A 24,081-nucleotide genomic window follows, 5' to 3' on the forward strand; every position below is an offset into this window, starting at 1 on the left:
TTATTTAAATTTTGCGCAGCAATTAGTTCTTTATCGCAGTCTGTTTTCACTGCCTCATTGCCATTGAAACGTTCGTTGCTTACAAAGTTTATTATTATTATTATTATTATTATTATTATTATTATTATTATTATTATTATTATTATTATTATTTTCGGTAAGCCTCGGTAAGCCTACTACCCGCAATGAATTCTCTCGGTGACTGTTCGGTGTGCTTGAAACCTGTCCCATCTGATGGTAAATTCATGACGTGCGGTGCCTGCAAGAGTCTTTACCACTTGGGGTCTTGTGCCGGAATAAAAGAATCAACCTTCGGCGCGATGGGCCAAGAAAGAAGAGAGAAATGGCGCTGCCGGTCTTGCCGTTCTGCCGACTCCAGTTCGACGCAGGGAAGTGTGTCTGAGGAACCTCAAGGCATCTGTGCATCCGAGGAACTTCTCAGCGCGGTCAATACCAAGTTGGACTTATTGGTCTCTCTCAAGGCGAACGTCGACACTCTCCTCACACTTCCTTCCAAGGTCGATGAGCTGCTAACTTTGAAGCCGGCAGTTCAATGCCTGCAAGAAACAGTCAAGACACTTCAACAATCTATTGACGACCTTTCATTGAAGTATGACTCGGTGCTTGCTAAGGCAACCGAAAACGAAAAGAACACCGAAGCACTCCAGGTCCGGTTGGCTGAGGTGTGCAGTGTTGTGGACGAACAATCGCGTACTATCCAGCGACTGCAGGGAGACTTGAACCACTTGGAGCAGCGGAGTCGGTCGACAAACCTGGAAATCCACGGACTGCCATGCCACAAGGATGAAAACTTGGAACGAATCATCGCCGATCTTGGAGAAAAATTAGATTTGCCTCCACTCCAAGCGGGAGACGTCCTTGCCATTCACCGTCTTGCAACGAAGCCCGGCCCTGCGCCCCCAGTTTTGATAAGGTTTGCGTCCGTGAAGGTGTACGATGAATGGATGAGCCGTCGCGTACGATTGAGCTCACTTTATAATTCAGGTAAACTGCCGAAGGTTTACTTTAACGAAAACCTGACTCGAGCAAACAGAGAATTATTCTGGATGGCCAGGTCAAAAGCCAAGGAGGTGCTATTTAAATATGTCTGGGTAAAGGGAGGGAAAATTTTTGCGAAAAAAGAACAAGGCTCAGCGCTAGTCAGGGTAAACACAATCAACGACCTTGAGAATATAAGCTAAAGTAATGTCGACAAATTTTCAAGAATGTGGAGATTTCAAGGTTTTCAAACAGGGGCTCAATATAAAGAGCCAACTTTTCTTGGTATTACACGTGAACATTAGAAGCATAAGGAAATATTGGAGCCTCTTCAACCTTCTTGTTAAGGACGTGACAGCAAACACGGACATTTTTGTACTTACCGAGACTAATGTGTCTGAGGATTGGTGGGATCTGTTTAAATTAGCTGGCTATAATTCCTTCTGGTTTTCGCGGTCAAATGTGGGGGGTGGGGGGATCGCGGTTTTCATTAAGGACAAATGGCTGGTTTCTAAACTCGACATCTCTTTTTCTCATGCAGAAACGATTGCGCTTAAAATTGAGAATTCCAATTTTATTATTTTTATTTTAGCATGTTATAGGCCTCCTTCACAAAGCGTTAGAAGTTTTCTAGAAGAATTGAAAAAAACACTCAATGAAATGCATAACAGGGGTTTATTCTGCTTGGTTGGCGATATTAACATCGATGTAGCGAAACAGGAACGATCTGATGTGTGTGATTATTTAAACATTCTTGCAAACGAGGGTATTGAAAGCACTATTAAAGCTCCTACAAGAGAAGAGATAATATCAGGTAAACTAGTCACGTCCTGCATCGATCATATCTGCGTTCGAGCTGAGAATACCGTTACAATGTCATCGGTTATCACGGAAAAAATGGCCGATCATTATTTTGTAGGATGTCAGTTTGTAAACTCTGGGGAGACAAAGCCTGAAGCCGAAACAAAGCAAATAGAAATTATCGATAATGTAAAACTAGATCGCCTCATTTCAACATTTGATTGGATCTCATTTCGTAAGTCCACATCCCAATCCGACCTGTACACAAAGTTCACACAGATCATTAATTCTTTCACAGAGCAATGTAAACGAACAGTTAGAATAAAAAAACGAAGACCGGATCACGCATGGTTGAACACGGAGGTACTTACCGCCATAAAAGCAAAAGAACTCGCTTGGGCACGGAGTCGGCGGGCACCAGAGAATAATAAACTTCGTTCTGAATTTAGGATCGCGAGGAACAGAGCTAATGCTATGCTTCGACTGGCGAAAAGAAAGCACTTCAAGAACAAGTTTGAAAAGGCGCGCTTTAGCTCTTCAGAGACATGGTCACTTGTTAATACTGTTCGTGGTCATCAGCGAAAGCCATCCGTGGATGACGTTGTAAAAAAACATTTCGGTAACAAATTGAGAGATATTGTTGAACGATTGAATTCCTACTTTGTTAGATCCACTTCTGCTCCAGAAAGAGTTGGTATTTCGGAAGCAGTAATAGAGATGAACGCAACCTCCGCTTTTCTTTATCCCATGAGCTTGGACGATTTACGTTCGATTCTCTTCAGCATTAAGCCCACTAGGTCTCCAGGCGTGGATGGTATAACTCTTGGTTGTCTTCAAAGAAACTTCAGATATCTGCAGGATACGCTTCTTTTCATGTTAAACGGATTTATCGAATTGGGCGTGATCCCTAATGAGCTTAAGACTGCTATAGTGCGACCGATTTTCAAAGGCGGGGATCCTAAAAAGGTAGAAAACTACCGCCCGATTTCGATTTTGCCCGTGCTAGAACATGTGTTTGAGAAACACATTTTCCATATAATGACCAGTTTCATTGATCAGTGTTCGCTGTTTTCTCCTAGGCAATATGGGTTTATTTCTGGGAGTGGTACGCAGTTACTTTTAGAGGATGTAGCTGACAAAATTTACTCTGGTTTTGAGGGCAACATGTTTTCATGTGCCGTTTTTCTAGACGTCAGCAAGGCCTTCGACACGGTAAATCATGAGATATTATTAGAGAAGCTTTGGAGGTTCGGTTTCCGTGGACCTTTTCACTCGCTCTTGAAAAATCTGTTAGAAGGTAGGGCCCAGGTGGTTTCTATAGATAAAGTTAATAGCTCAACCCAGTTGCTCGAAACCGGCGTCCCTCAGGGTTCGGTGCTATCCCCATTACTTTTTAATGTTTATGTAAATGACCTTGAAACTGTTATTTCTGGATGTGATATTTTTCAGTATGCCGACGACACCTTGCTTGTTTCACGACACATCAATTTCGAAAAGGCGGTTCACGCTCTGCAGTTAAATGCGCTTAAAGTTATGGACTGGTATGCGGCCAACCGTATAAGAGTTAACCCATTAAAAACTAAACTCGTCTGTTTCCGTAATCCCCTGAAACCCGGATTCTCCAATGCCCCTTTTCTTCTACACAGTTCTGGTTGCAAACTTTGTTGCTGTAAGCCTGTTCCCTGGGTGGACTATACAAGATATATGGTTCTGATTTTTGAATATGATATGTCGTGGAACAAACAAATGGCACATCTGTGTTGTGTGCTAAGGAGAGTTGCATGTATGTTATATAATATGAGATTGTTTGTTCCTTTTAAGGTTAGAAAAACGATTGTCCATGCGCTTGCGTACAGTGTACTGCGATATGGGGTGACGCTACATGCCTATTGCACAACATCTTGGCACTCTAAAATTGACAGCATTTTGAAAGGAATTTTGCGAAGTGTAGCGTATAACTCATGTTTTTCATCCAGTGAGGACTTTTTTAGAGATTTGCAGATGCCAAGATTACGTAGTTTGTATACTGAAACTGTTGTGCTACGCCATTTTTGGAGTGAAAGTTTTAAAACAGTTCATACACCATCGCGCCTCCTCAGAACGTCTCCTCGGTATGAAGTGCAAAGATGTGTCACCAGATATGGAAAACGAATGCGGTCGTTTTACGTGTCAGACATTTTTAATACCCTTCCTGAAGATATTTTCAGTGTTACTGGCAAAGGAGAGTTGAAGAAGTGGCTTCGTCATTATGCTTGTGAAAGCTAATTATTGTGCTGTTGTCGTTTTGAGTTGAATTGGGATGCTGGTTAGTTGAAGCTCATGATCGTGTGTTTGCTTCTATGTGCGTTCTTCATTATTTTCTCGCTTATGTATATTTGTTTTGTGTTTTTTTGGATTTGACTTGGGAAGCTGGTTAGCCGAAGGCTTGTGTACGTGTTTGTTTATTCATGTGTTCTTTTTTTCGCCTATGCGAATTTGCTGGGTCCAGTCCTACAAGCCATTGTCGGCTTAGACGGACCCGTCATTTGACATACCGAAAGCGTTGTGTGAATAAAAAAGATTATTAAGATTATTAAGGTTATACGGCGGGCGGTAGCGGGTACGGGCGGGCGGGCGTTTACAGCGAAGCTGTTATGTGCCAGGATCCGAAAAAAAAAAAAAAGCGTCAATAAATGTAAAAAAAAAAAAAAAAAAAAAAAAATCCCGTGAAAACGGCGTTTATTCGTTCCGATTGGTCGTGGCAGGCATAAATTAAAAGGAAAAGGGGGGGGGGGGGGCAATCTGCGTGAGTCAGCCTTCCTGGGCATTATTAAATAGTGAGGTCCTGATCCCTTGTTATCATCTACGGTCACGGTTAGCAAATAAAAACACGTTTCAGTAAATGTGTTCTCAGCTTTTAAACGCCGATGTTGAAATGTGACTAAAGATTTCACCTTAAAACTAACACGGATGGCGTGAATATTTTTGTTTATGCGTATTTTATTTAGTATTTCCTTTTTCATACGCTCTCTCTCTCTCTCTCTCTCTCTCTCTCTATATATATATATATATATATATATATATATATATATATATATATATATATATATATATATATATATATATATATATATTAATTTTTTTTTGAGCGCGTATTGATTTTTTTTTTTACTTTACGATGAACCGCAAAACCATCGAAGCCAATCCCATGTTTTGTGGGTGTCACGTGCCTTTCGGGTGGAGAGCAGCGATGTGAAGTTTGCATTGTCACGTTACAGCGCCGCATGGCTCGTAGCATCCGCTGCGGTCCATCACAAGGCGAGCTCAAACGGTGCTCCAAACAGGTTCTGCCATCTAGCGAGCGGTTGGATAACGTTCTAACGGGCGCTTGTTGGTGTTTCAGTTGCTCGAAGGAGGGCGCTACTAGACGCGAGCTCGTAGATTGGCAAATCTCAAAGCCTTGTGAGCGGTCGTGGGAGCGGTTTAGCAACGCAGAACCAAAAACATAATTTTTGACGATATAAAAATGAAAGGGAGGGTTTTAGCTTTCACACTGAAGACAGCCGACCGAAGTTGAGTTTGCTAAGGCTTTCTTTTCAAGTGAGTCTTCCTCGATGATTCTCTCGTAATTATTATCGAGTGATCAAGATCAGGGCGGCGCACCGATTAAGAATTTTTAACCGATAAATCGGTGTAGGTTAATAGAGTAATTGTTCGGTTAATCTGTCTAATGCGGAGGCTGATAGCATCATTAAAATATAGCGAAACTGGAAATATAGCACGGAGAAAACAATTGCTGGACTTTGAATATCCCCAGCGATGCTGGAACAGTACGTATACGCTAATTAATAAAGTAATTTCGTGTCACTTAACTTTATACTCTATGAGCTGATGGCAGAAGAAAAGAAAAAAAAAGGATAATTAGAAATTATTCACCTGTTTTACTGACGTCATGCTAGCAGATATTACGTGCTATGTATTTTGTTTTATTATATATTATTAAAAAAATCGCGGTGCTATACTGGTCCTTCGTTCCCCTTAGCGCGAGTAAAAAAGGTGAGGGATTCCCGTATTTTGTCGTTTTTGCCTACATATAAACTCCCCTCCCTAACTGCGAGCGTATTTAAATGTACAAAAAAAAAAAAAACAAAAAAAAAAACAAAAAAAACAAGAAAGCAGTTTCGTACTTTGAAAACACGGAGTCCCAGAGGAGCGAAAGTCTCGCTAATGATTAACCTATTAATGTTTTCTTTGACCAAAACGAAGACCGTATAACTGCAGCAACCCCATAGAAAGGTACCACATTTTTGTTCGACTTATTGGTAAACAAACGAGCAGGCGATTCATGCATTAGCAGATTAATCTCTAGATTATCAAATAGTTGTACCGTCCGAACTTAGATGCGATTTAAGTCTCAGATAGCCAAGACCAAGAAGCTCCCAACAAAGCTGTATACTTTTTTTTTTATTCTTTCTTCAACTAGAAGACGACTGATATGTTTTTATTAACGAAATATTATGTGCGTAAATGTACTCTAATCATCCGTATCAACTTCCCATATGCCTCATGCTCTTTCTCGCTGGCACGTATAATAAACGTAAGGCACTTCGGTCGTGTTTCTCTCAGTGTGGCTGGTGGTCAAAAAGGGCCACTTTGGGCAGGACGAACGCGCCAGCAAACGATTGGACACGTGCTCCGCGCCGCAGTTCGGCGGGGCACGCCGACGTTCAAGCCCGAGATCGGGTTCGCTGATTGCGGCCTAGGAGCACCATCTCGAGGTTGAGCAAATTTCGCTTAGCACTGCGCTACCGGGCGAATCATAATTGCTAGCAAACCGACATTCCAGTATTTTGTTCGTTGTTTTGTTTTTCGGCGACACCTTTTCTTTTTGCGATTACGCATCACTATGCCTATACGACGCTTGCTATGCGGACAGCAAGTCGTCTGCTTCTTGCGCAGGTGACGTCAAAACGACGCCGCGCTCTGATTGGTTTCGATTGAAAGGATGGCGGGTAGACACCAATGCTACATGCCTTGAGGTCTACTCACTATTTTTTTTAATCAGTTAATTAGAGCGGACAAACTAAAAGCCCAAGACACGACGGGCGGGGAGAGTCCCGAGCCTCTTATGATCGCTCTGCAGCCAGTGACTGGTTGATTGATTGATTAAGAAACGTCTTTTTGCAACCAATACATTATTGCATTAGCAGATAAAAAAAAAGCGAGGATTCAATCACGATGCGCTGCGCCCCGCGTTCCTATAAGTTCTCAGTTACTATAACAGACCAGCATTCCAATAATCTTGATGTACCAGGCCGTGCTCCATAATCATATGCCGTGGCTATACCACGCAGCTGCGGTTACTCCCAGATACGTTTCCGTGCAAGGTCCCTTACCTTACTTCCGCACCAGGGCAGAAGCAGGCCGATGAAGAAAACAGCTCCCGAAGCTCCCCCGACAGCACCCGATGTGATGAAAGTGGCCTGTGGGAAAGCGCGAGAATTAAATAGATGACGCTTTTATTCGTGTTTGTGATTTCTTGCTTTCGCCGTTTATTTTTAACGCGGCTTGAAATATTAAAGAAAATCGGTGTTTCAACCTTATATATATATATTCTACGCGGATGGCTCGAGCAGATTTAATCTGCGGAAATAATCGCGCTAAGAGGCAAACAGCGACAAAATATAAAGCGTAATACTTCGAAACTGACATCAAGTATACTCTTGACAAACTCTCCATAACGTTATGTAGTGTTGCTTTTACAGCCGAGCTGTTAAAGGGATTGTCCGGTCAAATTTTGTATTCGAGAAAACAATTGAATATCATTGCTATTGCCTCGAGACGCATCGTACGTGCAATATCTGAATTTTATATGGCCCTCTGCGTGAGTAATTGAATTTATACTGCTGCAATCGCATTCTAGCGTAAACGCGGTTTTCGTTGGCAACATTGGAGCTCTGGCGTCACAAAACACAAAGCGAGCATTTTTGTCTCGTCGATTGCCTGTGAGTGAACGCCTCAGCGTGCTTCGTTTTTGTTGTTGTGCTCGACTTGTTTCGTGGTTGGGTGAGATTTTTGTTGCGCGGTTGGGTGCCATACCCACCGGGCAGCACATATGCGAGCCAAGACATGACGTTCCGCACTTTTCCGCGAGACGTGCAGTGACGAGCAAAGTGGATCGTCGTCGTGCGTAGGGGCTGGGTTCCCGTCAAGACCGAGATCTCGCTTATGCAGCAATGATCTCACAGAAGAAAGCTACTAGCTGAGCTCTAAGCGGACAGAAGGGTTGTAAGCTGAGGTGTGATGCTGGTGCCAACGATATTGAACTACGTCCACCCACTCCTCGCCCAAATCGGGCCAGTCAATTTAGGTCTGTTCGATTCCCCTGAACTGGCTGAACTAGTTCAGCGTCCGTGCAGAGGCAGACGACAAGAGCAGACGGCGATAGCAGACGACACTCCTCGTCCGCCTCTGCTCGCGGTACCATTTTTCGCAGCTCTTGCTCAAATGTGCAATGTTTAACAATAACGCCGATACGGAGGTTGCATTTCCTCTCATTTATGATAATAACGTACCCGCGGTGGATGCGGAATTGAGATCAAAATCGAGGGTAGGAATTTGCTTGATTATGATATTCTGAAAGCGTTTTGGGCACCTGCTCGCGTAGGTTTAGCTCCCTGTGATGAGTGTTGAAATATTGGCTCACGTAAATTGTTTATTTTTGATGCTATGCGGAGATCCACAGTGTTGATATTCTTACTTACAGACACAGGAAAGGTATTGCCCTCATGATAGTCCCCGCCTTCAGTTGCTCTTGGATGCATACTGAAGATCCGATACATTTCAGAGGTCTGGGATTTAGTGCGTTGACACTCGCATGTCCCCGTAGCTGAGCATAATACTGCATGCTTTGTCCGCTGGTATCTTTGGACGCCCACTAACGGGCCTGGGAAAAATGCCGAGAATCGGCATTTTTGCCGATTCTCGCTTCAGCTTGACGCCGAAGTTACGGTCGATAACAAGACGCTACCGTCAGGCCTTCCTCTTCGAGGTGACCGGTATGCCGACCGCGCGCTGCCGCCAGCGACTCCCGACGTAAAATCATCCTGGTGCCGCGAGCCTATCGTTGAAATGCAAAGATTCCATTTGAGGGGCTTTTGCCGGTACCAGAACTTCCTGGCATAATCGAACAGACCTTGATTATGCAGCGAAACCGAAACCAACAGTTAGGCCATCTCGAAATGATACCAGAACTTTTATTTAGCACGCGTGCAGCTCGATATCCGTTTGACCCGCGTGTGAAAATGGAGCGTGACTACGATTCACCAAGCTCGTCCAAGTCAAGTGACGACATGCATTTGAACGGTTCGCCGTTTGCCTTCGGCCCGCGGACATCGCCTCTGGGCGAACGACCCGCAGCCTCATCACCGATCCAGTGGATCCGCCGAAATATCTGCCCAGATGCCGCTTCGTGTACCTAGCTGTGCCACTTCAGAGGCGAAATCTGCATCCTTTGCTTTGCAAGCGCCCCTAGTTCGATCGGCGTCCGTCGCAGTTGTGTTTGCGCGAAACAGCATAAGTTTGCTCGAAGCTTATGACTGTCTGCGAGTAATATCCTGCTAAAAGGCGGGACTTTTTCTGCACGTGCTTGGGAACTGCATTAAAAGAACCGTGTTTCAGTAGGGTACTGCCTAGGAGACTATATAATTCGAAACAAAATACAAGACACTCGTCGACCAACGCTTGTTATCCCCACCATCCGACAAACCTTTGTGTTTTGTGACGTCACGCAGCACCTACGGATGTCAGCCATTGACACTGGCGAAATTTGGGGTGCAGTTTCGTACATAGGCTCATGAAAGGTTTAATTAATAACGGGAGATCATATACCAAAATAAAAGTGACGTTTGTCTATATGAAGGCTCCCTCGATGTAACGAGCGCAACAACTTAAGTACTTCCGGTTTCGACCGGACAATCCCTTTAAGGGCTAGTGTGCCTCAATGCCCTTCTGTTTAGGGTGATGCCATCGTTTGTAGTACCAGATGCCGACAACACGCGCTCACAGGGAAAATACAAAGAAATCGCAGGAAACAAAATGTCGCCGTAACACAGTCAGCGCCACGAGCGCGTGCAGGGACACGCTCTTTCCCGCGCTTCAGAACAAAAAATAGAAATGAGCGTTCGAAACAAAATGGCCTGACGTTATCACCCCAAGCAAAGCGCGCATGAAGGCACCCTATTAAGGGCTATGTTCCCCAGGATCGTGTCCGGTACCAAAGAAATGTCGACAGGACACTCTGGTTGCCGCCGTCGCTCATAGATGGCGGCAACCTTTCGAGCCTTTCCACTCTGGCTTGCCGACTTGCGGCCGCCCATTACCTCATTCCCACCATAGTACAGCTCCGCTGGTCTTCATTCTTCACCAGAGTCAAAAGGCTGAAAGTTTTCCTAATCTCCTTTGCTTTTGTCTTTTTCTCAGTTTGCTCGAATGACCTTTTCTCGGGAATTAGCGCGTACGTCATGACCGTTATCTATACAAGATTGATTTTAATTCGGTAACTGGCATTCAAAATACCGCTAAAAAAAAAAAGCGACCGCCGCACGGTTGTCTTATTTTTGGGTGCTACTTTAGCTCCAACAATTCTGACCCATAAGATTCGGATTGCATGTTTCGGTGTTATTGGTGGGAAAGGACCTAAAAAGTAGCTTTTTTATTTTTTATCTATATTACGGGAGACAGACTACGTTTCCTGTCCCATTCTCAGGCGAAAAAAAAAAGAAAAGAAGAAAAGAAGATGTAATAAAACATGTTACCATCTTTCGAACAAGGGAGTTGCTATATGAAAACACCGGCGGTGGAAAGTAATTTGTGAAATATCGTCAATTTTCACGCCTTCAAAATATATGCTTCACATTTCTGCAAAAATATTAGCAATGGAATATTAACCATGTAAAAAATATTAGCCATAAAGATGCAGCCGGATGTTCCTGCCAAGGACGTGGCTTGTGTATATTCTAAAAAAAATACAAAAAAAAAAAACAGAAAAAAAAACGACTCAAATTATTAAGGCATGAATTGACGTAGGGTAATCTTGTAACAAGAGTATGAGGCATTTACCTGCAAGATTGACGGTATGGTTCCCGAGAGGAAGGCGACCAGAATTGCAAGAACACCATAAGACGCAGCTGAAACAAGATAATTTGTAAATGGCAAAATGTTATAAACTTATCTACAACACGCTTTCTTTTTGGGGATGTGTTTCACCTTAACATATACGTACCGTATTACTAGTAAGGAGTTACTTCTACCTAGTTACTTTTTTTTGTGACGAGTAACGTATTTAGTCATATTTTTTAGAGAAGGAACGAGTAACGTACTTCGTTACCTTTAAGGTCAAGTTACGAGTAACGGTATTTTGTTAGTTTTGAGGAGTAACCTGTACAACACCGTTTAATTAGAATAGTTTTAATTCTAACTTGAGTACACGTCTGTTGCGACAAAGGAAGATGGACAATCCGAAAAACAACTATACAGTATGGCAGTATAGCAGCGTTTATCGCTGAACAAGTCGAACTCTACAGCTTGGAATGTCTCTCACCCAGCGAACACAATAAGGTTCGCTGGTTGAACCTTCTAAAATCGTGTGCACACCAAATGCAAACCTAGAGGTTGCCAACGCAGGAAGGCACAAAACCAATGGTCAACATCGAACTTTTGAAGCTGATAGAACAAAGTAGAGAGGGGAATCCCAGATTCACCAGCTCTTACTGAAGCACAACATTGGAGTTCATTCGAGAGCTTTAGTAGAACGACTCTTCAACGTCGCATGAGATATATTCTCAAGGAAGTGGGGGAAACATAACTATAAAGCTTCATCTTAAAGGACCAATGCAACAATATTTGCACTTTGCGCAAATACCGCTTAAAACGGATCCCTAACGTTAATGACCTATGAAACACGCGTTCCTTTTTAACCCCACGCAATAGAAGTTCCAGAAAAAAATTTAAGAAAAACGAGCAGCGTTCACCCCCTCAACTCGCAGCCAGAACAAGCGGCCACGTGATCTGGAGCCGATTATATGCCGCCAGTGTTGATCATAGCCACGCGCTGGGGTTGGCAAAGCGCAGGACACGCGCTGAGTTCCAGGCATTGTTATGGCTCGGCTGTTGTCGTCGTTGCAGCGATTGGACACGGGTCAAAACCCGAATGCTTCTCGAGCTAGCAATTGTCACGAGCCCAAGTCGAGTGCCCACGCAATGCTCGGGTCCAATCTATGAACCGCATTCAAATATCGTCACTTGGGTGTACTGGGACCCCCGAGTTACGTCATCAAATTTTGCAAAGGAGAGATTGAATGAAAAGGATCGCTTTTGTCCTTGAAATTACACCGCAACAAAGGAGTTTCTTGGCCAATGGCGTTGCGTGTGAGTATCCTTGAGTCCCAGGTGTGCCAGTAAGCTCGTGTATAGAGAGATACATTCCAATTGAATATCGTTGCACAGCTCCTTTAAGCGCAACGACTACTGAAACAAAAAAACAATAAAACATGAAACAAAAGCAGGTGTGCATTTGGTCGTCAAAGTAACGAGAAAAGTAACTCGCTACTTGTGAGGTAAAGCGTTCCTTTTGAGAATCGGTAACGAGTAACGTATTTAGTTACTTTTTGAGCGAGTAACTAGTAAAGGTATTTAGTTATACTTTGTTTGGGTAATTTGTACATGTCTGGTCTCACCAATAATCTTGGTTGCACGCATCACTCCGGAAGGAGACAAATGCAATATGGGCTTGAGAAAGTCTTCCCAGGTTATAGCGGCCAGTGCGTTGTACCCAGACGACATGGTGCTACGAGAACAAAAAAACAAACAAAAAAACGCAAGTTAGGCTTGAGGTACCAGTTGGCCTTATTATTACTGGAGAATATCTAGAAACAAAGGTATTTGGAGAAAGCAAGTGATATGTTAAAAACACTTTTCCCAACCTAGTAACGTGCAAAATATGCACAAGGCAGTGGGCGTCTATACACCAACTCATGTTTACAAACAAACCGGAGCGCCCCTAGCGGACGCCACCTGCGCCGCGCATGCGCGATGGGGGTGTGGGCAAGAAACTCGCCGTCGCCCATAAACAAACCATTGAAATGCGATGTTGTCGGCGTCGGTGTGAGTCCCCCTGCCCTTTTTCGCGTTCGAATTTTTGATTCTACGTCTTCCTGGCGATGTCTGACTACTTGAGCGGCGTCAGCGAAATTACCGAGGCTCGTTACACCGCAAAACTTCGCGTGAATAATGTGACATGTGGCGATTCATTCCGCGTGGACGCCGCAGTATGTACGCTAAAGCCTGATTCGGATGATGAGATTTCGCTCGCAATTTTAAGTCGCGACGCCGCTCGGGCTGCAAAAGCGTGAACCGTAGCTGAGATGGTCGACGTCGATACTGAAAATCGCTAACAGAATCGGACCAAGTGAATTAGGCATAACAAGTCGGTGATGGTCACTGGTAACAATGATCAACATCTCCATGTATCTACTGTTTACATCGAGCCTGCTTACCAACCTTCAAATTTAAGTCTTTTGAAGCCTGCACTTACTTCTTATCACAAGTACCGGGCCAACATTTGGGCTACGGGCCGGCGTTGTCTAAGAGAGCAGACGACAAGCAGAAACGTTTGAAAGAGCAGACGACAGTTCGAACGATCAGGAGGCCGTTTAAACTTCAAGACGCACTGAACGTAGTTCGCAGATGGACCGCACAACTTGGCGGTTTTCTGGCGTTCATGTTTGAACAAAACAAATAAATCTGATGACCACAAGTATTCGTGAATTCAACCCAATGTGCTTCCCACCCAGGAAATCGTTGTCCGCCGGCGTCTGCTTTTCCCTTTTCACTGCACATATCCAGATTCTCGGACGAACCGAGCGCGTAAAAACTGACCTTCAAACCTTTCTCGACACTTTTGGTACGGCCCCAGTCGCGGCGTTTTGACGAGAAGGCAGATTTTTGTCTGGTTCCTTTCAAAACAACGCAGGAATACACGTCTGGTATGGGGACTTCTGCCCACAGCCCCAGACCGGAAGTGCGACCGACGCGCCACCACCGCACCGTGACGTCACATAGTTGGGTCGGTTGAATTAAGCTCCTCCCACCTCCTTCCACTTTAGCAGAGCGAACGCTGGAGAGGAGGCGAACTCCTCTCCAGCGTTCGCTCTGCTAAAGTGGAAAGGGCTGGGAGGAGCTTCCACTTTACTCTTAACCTGTCACCGACGATAGTATGCACATCTCGCTTGCCGCATTGAAAACACACGAAGGTCTGTCATCTGTTGTGTTTGAAGATGGCCGACGCCTTTTTTAACTTGTTGCACTTTGACTGCTAGTGCCCGCTCGAACTGTACCGCCATAAGAGCATCGCTGGAGACTGACAGCTAAACTACCGAACAAAAGCACACGTTGGTTGTTTGAAAGCTGATATTACGTCACTGGCATCTTTAAAAAAAAAAAAAAAAAAGCAAACAAAAACATGGGCATAGTTACTGGCTAGCAGTGTATTGCTTGCCTCTTCCTAATGGGTTTCTTAAAGATGTGTATTTATAAAAAAAAAAATGCATGGAGAAATGAGAATATATTTGACGGAAAGCACTCAGTCAACTTAAAGCGCTTGTCCTGTGCTCTTCTCTCGTCGTCTTCGTCTTTTTGCGCGCTGTTTTCCAATTTCAGAAGTCATGAACCAACTCGCTTGCATCGCCACCTTAATACAGTCAACTTAAAGTTACTGGTTGCCAAACAGTACTTCTGCCTAGTCCAACTACACAACATACACTGCTCGGAGTCATGCCAGAAAAGGGTGACCAAATGGTAGTGCTCCAGCTTGCTCAAATTGCCAAAACCTTGTTTATATGTTCGTACAGAGTATTGGGTGCAGGGGAGATTGTCCTATCTTGTCTTTTTGCTGGGGCATTTGGGGGGAAGTATAAGTCAATCTCCAATTCATAGATTTTTTTTTTTTTTTTTTTTTTACATTACGGGATTTAAATTTACCCGATAAAATCCTTGCTCTGATTGAATAGACCTAGAGTGTTTACAGGAGCCACGAGACGCATATTATTTATCCTCCGTTCAAGTTCGAGAGGAGTTAAATCCCAGAATGGACGTCCCTTCTCTTGACAACGGCGTCAACGGATGACGACATCCCATAGAATAAGAAAGGAAGGGAAAGCACTTTTTTTATAATTATTATTCTATTACAATTTTTTTTTCCTTTCACGGTCGTACTCGATGTAAAGTAGTAGTTTGAAGATAAATGTGTTTTTTTTTTCGCTTATTTAGTGAACGTGCGCCCATATAGAGGATTGTGTGGTAATATACATAGGTTTTTTGCGTGCCTATGCGACCGCCGATAGACATTGTGTTGTAAAGTTATATCCGTCCAGACATAATTAATAGCAAAAAAAAAAATATTTTAGGAAAGCGAAATAACTATATAGTTGGAGCTGAGTTTATAAAACATGAACTCACCTTAAAGACCCGCTGTAAACGGCAGTGACGAAGAGCCCCGACAACCCGGGAAGGTGGTTCAACGTGTCCATGACAAAATGCGGCATCAACTGCAAACAAAACAAAAAGCGTCACGGGTAACGCCTTAGCAACCATACTTACTCGAATCCATTTAAGGAATATTGGAAATAAAGACACCTTATCGTTTTTCCTATTACTCTTGGCTTATTACAGCTTGTACGCTAACGCTTCGATCCCACTTCGGGCGGTTCGCAAAATTCGGTTTCTCATCCTATCGCGGTGAGGTTTACTACAGAGGCGCGGCTAGCAGGATTCACGCAAAAAGTTAAATTCTCAACAAATAATCTTGGGAGTGTCTACATCCACGCGCGGGGACGTAGCCACGTCGGGAGGAGATAAGGCTCCATCCACGCAATACGTCACTTCCGGCGCACTACGATCAACTTCCGGTCTAGCCTTCCAATGTTTTTCCATTTGCTTGGCGGCCATTGCACCTTGCGATTTTGCCGTGCGCGGACTGCTGTCTACTGTGCCTGCCTGGTCTTCCGCAAGCGGTTTTGTCTTTCTCTAAAGCGTTTTTATTTTCTTTCTGTTTTCTCGGACAAGGAGTTTGGCCGTTTGAGTATTAGCACGGTCGCGCTTCTGATCTGCCTCAAGTTTTGGTTGCCGGAGGTTCGACGGTGAAATACTTGTCCTAGTATTTCCCATCGAATGACCGGGTGGCTGTCGAAGTGCGGGCGTTTAGTGGCATTAGGATCGAGGCTTTGTTTTCCAAGGTGTCTAACGCCCTGCTCGATTTTGGCACAAACAACACCAGCGTTTGTGCCAGCGCGTACGTTGACAAATATCGTCGGCTGGCCGCTCAGATCTTGGAACGCAATCGACGATGCAGATCGCCTTTTCTTCCGTCCTTCTGAGGCGGGGGAGCAGGTTCTCTTCGATGGAGTGTCAGCGTAGTCAGATTGCCGAGATCCAGGCGTTGAATGATCGGCACAGAGACGTGAACTGGCTCCTGCAGGAGTTCTGCCGCAAGCAGGGTTTCGTGTTCATCGGTGATCTCGTGGACGAGTGGCATCTGTGCATCGGCTACTGTTTTATTTGTCATGGAATAAACTGTTTCTGGAATCTTTTACCCAGTTTTCTCGATTGAATGCTCTCAGTATGTTTGTTATTAATGGGACTAGAGCACGTTTTCCCTTTTCTCACAATCTCTGTGTGATTGCAAGCGTGTGCGCAAGTCAAGAACGTACGAAGCGGTGGGCACGTACTTGTCCCCTTCGATACACATAAGCTCACATTAAAAGGCTTCGAACCAAGCCAACCACAAACACGACAAAGCCTCTCCGCCTCGCCTCAGCAGCGATGCGCACATGGGCGAAGGCCCCGGAGGCCGTACCCGCACCGCCCGCACGCACGGGTGGCACGCACGCCGCCCACACGTGTGTGTGACTCCTGGACAACATAAATATAAAGATATATATTGAACATGATTGTAAACCTAAAACTGGGGCAGAAAAGTAGACACACCAGAAGGTAGAAAAAGACGAGGCAACGTCTCAATTGGTACTATTTTCATGATGCATTATATTTGCTATTAGTCTTAGAAAACAGTAAACCATTTTTGTTAGGTCACGTGACATATTAACCTTAAAACAACAATGAAATATAACCTATTTATATTTATATCCTATATTTACTTATAAGAAAGCGTAATATGTACATAGAAACAAATTATCTTTTTATTTTATAAGTCACGTGACCTTTTGCGTGGATGGAGCCTTATCTCCTCCCGACTTGGCTACGTCCCCGCGCGTGGATGTAGCCTCGGCCAATAATCTTACCACGTTCAAAAAAAAAAAAAAAATCTCTTTCGGTCAATTTACAGCGACATATCTTGGACAACACAGACGGTGTTTGTTGACATGGAGACGCTGCCGACATATGATGTATGTATGGAAAAACTTTCGGTAGATCGTCTACTACATATCGAAACCCGAATTCGCACGTCCCGCGCGGAATTTGCACTGCAAGGTGGGGGAAAAGCGAAAAAAAAAATGACCGCATCTTCACGTGGTGGATGATGTTGATTGGGGCGAAGCTCTGGTGGTGCTGATGATACCGATTTTATTGTCCATAGGTAGTGCTGGTGGTGCATATTTTTTTATTGCTCATAAATAATGCTGAGTTCCGGGTTACGTTTCAACTTCATTATTACTGCTTTATGGTCGGTGAAATGCAGAGCCAGTGGTTCTTCTAGCGGATGAGCTTGGATCCGCATTTGAGTAGTTGACCGCAGCGCCCTCTCGTCTATAAACGTTGAGCCAATGCATGCAAAGTTTAACGCGATTACATACGCATTTGACCACAGCGCCCTCTCCTGTATAGACGCTGAGCGGCTACAAGCAACGTTTCATCCATGACATCCCCAGCTCTTGAGTTAATACCACATCTCAGAGCCCCCTACTGGTCCCGCAGTCGTGGCAGAGTGGTTAAGGCGATGGACTAGAAATCCATTGGGGTCTCCTGCACAGGCTCGAATCCTGTCGACTGCGCAAACATTTTTTTTCTTTTTTTAAGAAGACAGATGGGATGGTAATCGATGTGAGCATGGACGCTGGACAAGGCTAGACCCTAAGGAGCATCGCCCCTAAAAAAAGTCACGCGACTTTTATCAGAAAGCGTGACGCAGAAAAAATGGCGCCGCTGGAGCGTCAGGGGACTTCCTAGTTGATGCTCTGCAAATAGCAACTCCCGTCTCACGCGCCTTCGATAGATACGCCATCTGTCGGCAGCGTGTCCAAGTCAAGGAACACCGTCTACGTCGCCGGGAAATGGGGCCGTGGATTGACCGAAACAAATTTTTCTTTTTTCGTCTTTTTTTTTTTTTGACCGAGGTAAGTTTACTTGTCGATATTTCAACTGTATGCGTGCACCACCTAGCCGGACCTATCTAATAAACTTTAATACAATACGTCAAGGAGCATGCGCGTGACTCCAATGCTTGGAGATTATTCCTGTAGTGATAAGGAAAATAAACAAGATAAAGGGTGTGGTTCGCGAAGAAAGCAGCACCGTCTCGAACAGTCAGTGCGGGTGTGTTCCCCGAGCCAACACAAAAAAAAGCTGTAGTTAAATATACGGTGTCCCGATCGAACTTGCCGCTGTAAGGCGAGCCGGAAAACTCGGCGCCTGCACATAGAGAGCTCAGACTTTCACCGAATTTGCACTGATGAGATTAGTTTTACCGTATCAGATTTCAAGGCGCAGTTCTTATGTAAAAGACGAGAGCAAAAAAAAAAAAAAAAAACCTGTCAAAATGAAGGTTTGCAGACGATCGAGTTAACGACGCTATTTACATGTGGCGCCGTCCCCGATAGGCCAAGTGAGCAGACGACGCACTCTGTTGTCTGCTTGCTGCGTCTATCGGGAGATGGCGCCAGAAGTAAATAGCGTGGCTTGCTGGGTCGTCTGCAAACGCGCCCAACCTTAACTTTGGCAAGGCTTTTGCTCTAATATTTTTTTTTACAGGAAAATAACTACGCCTTGAAACTTCACAAGGTGAAACTGACTTGCTCAGTGCACATCGGGAGGAAGTCTGAGCTTTCTACACCGGCACCGATTGTTCCGGCTCGTTTTACAACGAAAGGTCCGCTTGGGACATTTCATGTTTCTCCCGTGAGGCTTCGGTTTTTCTCATTCAAGGTCAGCTCCGATTCGGGGTTTTTCGGTTTCCCTGACCTTGACAAAGCCGACTCGGGGGTTACGTCTCAGTGTTTATTGGTATATACCAAAACACACTGAGTATGCTTATAACCATTTGTTGGGCAATAGGTTAAGAGTCTAACAGCGCGAGATCCGAAGCCGCTCGTACTACGATGTTAGCCCATGCCCCGTAGAGGAAAAGGAACCAACACGTATTCTGCTTCTTTTGCGCGTGTTTGTGATTTCTGGAGTATAGACACGGCTGGTGGCGCGTGCGGCTCGCCCGAGAAGGTACCTCTTGGCAAGTTCGCAATTACGCGGGCTTTACTCAAACGAGCGGAAATGTGGCAGCGGCGGCAACGCCTGCTTGCAGGTGTTGGCACCAGAGCGTAGAGATGCCTATGCAAACGAACGATGGCTTTAGCTACACGCTCATAAACAAATACCTGCGCACTTCTCTTCGGCCATGATGTGTATCAGCCGAAGCTTCGAGTGAAAACGTTTGAACCCAATCAGTGCGCGGTGTTTGGTTTATAAAATATATATATATATATATATATATATATATATATATATTCTCTTCAACGTCGAAAGACTCGTATAATCATTCTGACACAGATAAACTATCCCCACAGTCTTCAGTGTATCATGTAAATTCTAAACGGAATAAATCAAATTCCATCTCTAGATTGTCATCAAAGCTGAGAATTCCGCCGATCCAACCTTGATCTTGTCGCCGTGCAAGCGCCCGTGCTCTTCTGTAGAATGTGTAGGCATCTTCTTTTCTAAGATTAAATCGAAGGAAGTTAAGGTAAAGTTTTCTAACATCCCAACACAACCGAGCTTTTTGCGAAGCACATACGAAGAAGAAGAAAATAGATGGTGCTATGGAGAATTTGGCAGCCTTGAAACGGCGCCGGCTACTCCAAAAGCACGTACGAGCGTGTTGCCGAAAACACAATTTTATATTCTCTAGGCCAAATAAAGTTGCTACAAGTTTGACTAGCTCTTTAATACCCGTGCCACGCGGGCAACTCGAATGCCATTTACAACGAATGACATTTCAGCGGCCGGCCAATCAGCGCGCGGCATTCCGGGCGTAGCGCATTCCACGCGCGACCGATTGCGAGCTGATTCGCCGATCACACAAATGTCATTCGTTGTAAATGGCATTCGAGTTGCCCGTGTGGCACGGGTATAATTTGGACGCATCGGTGGAGTGCGAAAAGCCTCGCGTTATCTATACCTCGTTTCACGCTTGTGGTAGGTGAAAGGTTAAGAACCTATTCGATGCTAAGCTTTCAGCGCGCGAGCTTTGTGCCCTTGATAACACGCTCTAAGAAAGAGTGGAGGTAAAATGTGGCAACGGCAAATCTTCCTCTCTTCTATTGGCGCGCCCCCAAACGGACACGAGAAGAAGGGTGGAACGAGACGTTTCTCTCTTTCTCCAGGCAGACGGGAGAAAGGTCCTGCCCTCCCGCCCCATCTTCTTTCGGTTTCGTTTTTCGATCACGTCGTGCGCATTGTTTAGTAAATGTGGTTGAGTTGGCTGAGCTTCAGCTGCAGCAAAGGCCGCCTGCAATTCTGTCTCCCAGCCCAAACGTGCACAACATTTCTGTTGGATTTACGTTTTTACCACTAATTTTATCAAACGAGCAAACGAAGCCGTTAAAAGCAGTGAAATTCCCGAGCAGCGCCAGCAATGCAACGTACACTGGACTAAGATGGCCGCCTCCGAATTGCAGAACGACGTTTCGACGTTGGCGACGTTGACGAGGTGCAGCAGTAAAACGCTCGATTGAAGAAAGCATTACTGTATAATTTCAATGTGAATTCCAATTATATGTTGTCCGAGAGAAAAATTAATGGATATGGAGTGTTTGTTAGACACCGGAGCAATCGATTCCAGCTGGGGAAAAAAATTCTTTGAACGACACTTGCTCTTAGAAAAGGAGGTAATGCAAACGCACCTGGTCGTACTTGGTGATGATCCGCGCCTTGACAGGATCACATTTGTGATAAAGTGCAAATAGTGCGAGGCCGCAGAACGATGCGAGGGTTAGGAGAGCACTCACGCCAGCCATGTTCGTGTAAAGAGCCCTAAAAAAAGGATAGATTATAATGCAATTAAATGCAAAGGGGCAAGCGAGCTGGACAAGAATGACGAAAATAATCCTTGGAGAAGGGGAATGTTAAAACCGATTAACTATAGAACTTGCACACCATCACAAAAGAGCTTTTGGTGACTTATATTTTAAATGTTGGTGCTTTTGACGCGTGTTTCCCAGCTCCCTTACCGAAGTGACATGAACCTGTAGAAAACCTATTTTTATCGCATTTTTTAATGTTTTGTAAACAGTGAGGTCAATATTCTCAGAAGTTTCAACTAAAGCCCCGGTATCTTGGACAAGCGGCGTATTCTCTTCCCCCCTCTTCTACAAAAACCTCCTTTCGGTCCATTTAACTTCCGGTATGCGACGGAGGCGACCTCTGGATGTTCTTAAGTGTCTCGATGTCTTGGTCAGCTCAAGAGGCGCGCGATGCCGGTCATGTGGACTTTTCTCGTCGTATAAGGGTGGCAGTGACCTCATTTAGAGCCCGCATTCGCACCCGACCGCCCTGAAGTCGCTCATCTGTTCGTCGAACCGTGGATCCCAAAAGTACTTTAGATAATCGTCCCAATCGTCCCTATCGAGTTGCATTGTCGGTCAGTGTCTTGTGGGTACCTGTCCGCCCTTCGGCTCCGCAGGAATCGCAAATCGTTTTTAATCATCATATCAAACCGCCAAATTGTTATTATATTCTCCACAATTTTAGATGATTCCCTACTTATTTTTAATGTATGGAGAGAAAGCATACTCGTGCTTGTCGCACTGGCTTCGCTCGCACTTACGTTGAAACGGGGTATATAGATACATCCACATGCTCGCGTCCGCAGCCGCGAGAGCGTTGCAAGCTATGAACTTTGTGCGAAAAAAAGCATGGTATACGAGCACGTACGCCACACTTGACGATCGAGCGTACTCCGCACGCATCATAGAGTGACGCCGATGCTCCAAGCAGGAGCATGAGCAGGCCGTTTTGGACGACGATTACTTCCACTGCATGGGCGTCCGTGCATGCCAAGTCGGTAATGTCGTGCTCGCTATTACATCGCTCGCGCTCACGGAGGAATGGGGTGCATAACTCGCTCCAAACAGCTGTTTTTCTGCATTCTGATGAGCTTTATACAGAGCAACTACATCGCATAAATTTGCGGCTCCGGTCGAATTAAAATCTTTTCGACCGAGTTGGTGAAGCAAGATCTTCCTCCGAGGTTCATTTTTCGTTCCAGAGGTTGCACTGAAAAGCTCTCCGGTGGATCTTTCCACAGGCGCGGCAGCCCGTTAGCTGCGGCGTCGTAGGAAAGGCTTGGTAGAGTCATGGAGGTTAGAAGTACTAGGAGTGGGGACGTTGCAATATTGGTGAAGCCTAGTTATAAAAAGTTTAAACGATGTTGTGGCCAACTTGACCGTAGATCTCTCTGGCGATTGGTGCGCGTGACATGTCACGTGTCAGATGGATGGTTGATTGTAGAAGGACTCCTTGCAGGCTTGCGCGCGCTCCGTCCGGAAAGTTTTATCAGATAGAAGGCTAGCCTGTGGTGTATTCTAGTACCTCACAGCTAGACGAAGGATAGCTACGGTCACGTGATATGGTCACGTTGGCGTGGTAAGTGAGGAGAGAGTAAGGAGGAAAATGAGAAAGAGGTGAAGCGTCAAGGGAGCATGGCTTGTGGAGGCTACACGGCTGCCGTCATGCCCTCTCCTACACTTCTATCCTTATTGGGAAAAAATGGCCACCGGAAGTCCAAAACCGAAAACAGGATTTCACGTGACGACTGACCAATAGTGTGCGCGGCGGCTCGTTCAAAGAATGGCGCCACATTTCCCAGGATAGAGGAGCTTAGTTTTAACCGCAGGAGTGCACATTTGTGGGAACAGAGTTACTTGAAATAAATATGGGTTTGCATTCGTTTAAAACTTTAAATCATCGTTAATATATTTTAGGTGTTTGCTATCGACCTCCTGGGACTCTAAACTCGTCAAACACAAAGTATGGGCCGAAGTTCACGGTGCGTATCGATTGGAGTATCACGATGATGACCACGCGCTTTTGTCGCCGGCGTCCAATCGGCGCTCTCCTCGAACGTTCGGCTCCAACTTTGTATTTGACGAGTTTAGGGCCTTTTGCTCAGAACGCTTCCTTTGTCTCTGACTTTCACGATGTCGTCAACAGTGTCACTGTCCGTTTACCAAACATTTCAACAATATTATTGGGTGATCACAATTTGTTTCTGTTAATAGCAATGACTCGCACTCCTCTTACGTGACTTTTGGTGTTCCCCGAGTTTCAGTCCTAGGTTTTCTTTTGTTCCTAATCGTTATTAATGACCTTCCTGTCCACGTCTCATCCTCCATTGGTCTGCTCGCTGACGACTGTGTAATATACTCCGGAATAACTAATTATTCTGATGTTGAGTCACTTCAGACTGACCTTCTGAATGGTCCTTGTTGGTGTGATAAATGACAATCAAAACTTAACATTAACAAGGTACATACATAGGAGTATCACGTCAAAATAGCACTTGTCCTTACCACATCGAAAGTGTTGTATTCTTCATATAAATACATCGGAGTACACATACTTAACCACCTAACTTGAAATACTCAGATTTAATATGGAACTAATTCTGCTAACCTCATGCTTTACTTTTTTGAAAGAAACTTCTCTCTTGCACCGCTGTCATAAAAACTGCTCCTTTATAAATCCTTAGCTCGCAGAAAGCTCGAATACGCAGCCGCTATCTGGTATCTTGCTAAAACTTTCTCATTATCACTAAGGAGCTGTTCAAGACAGTTCTGTTAGTTTTATACTAGATAATTATCATCCACAAAAAGAGTGACAGCAATCAAAACGGCTCTAGGGCTGGCTGGCCTCTCCCTTCGCAGAAAAGTATCCCGGCTTTGCTTATTTTGAAAGGTCTACCACCACAACCCTTCACTACGCCAGCATCTTTTAACCCATCCATCATATCTCTCATCA

General features: G+C 44.8%; 1 protein-coding gene across 1 annotated transcript in view; it reads right to left on the bottom strand.

Moving 5' to 3' along the window:
- Positions 1–24,081, bottom strand: part of LOC8053105 (sodium-coupled monocarboxylate transporter 1) — a 217,486-nt gene that overhangs the window by 3,570 nt on the left and 189,835 nt on the right. Inside the window, exons 10-14 of the mRNA XM_042288801.1 lie at positions 20,967–21,096; positions 15,295–15,383; positions 12,516–12,625; positions 10,900–10,967; positions 7,176–7,262 (exon numbers count right to left, since the gene is read on the bottom strand). Of these exons, the coding sequence (XP_042144735.1) occupies positions 7,176–7,262; positions 10,900–10,967; positions 12,516–12,625; positions 15,295–15,383; positions 20,967–21,096 (484 nt within the window). The remainder of the gene's footprint in view (positions 1–7,175; positions 7,263–10,899; positions 10,968–12,515; positions 12,626–15,294; positions 15,384–20,966; positions 21,097–24,081) is intronic.

This window comes from Ixodes scapularis, unplaced genomic scaffold, assembly GCF_016920785.2.
Source record: "Ixodes scapularis isolate PalLabHiFi unplaced genomic scaffold, ASM1692078v2 PGA_scaffold0__279_contigs__length_252992795, whole genome shotgun sequence".
Classification (NCBI taxonomy): domain Eukaryota; kingdom Metazoa; phylum Arthropoda; class Arachnida; order Ixodida; family Ixodidae; genus Ixodes; species Ixodes scapularis.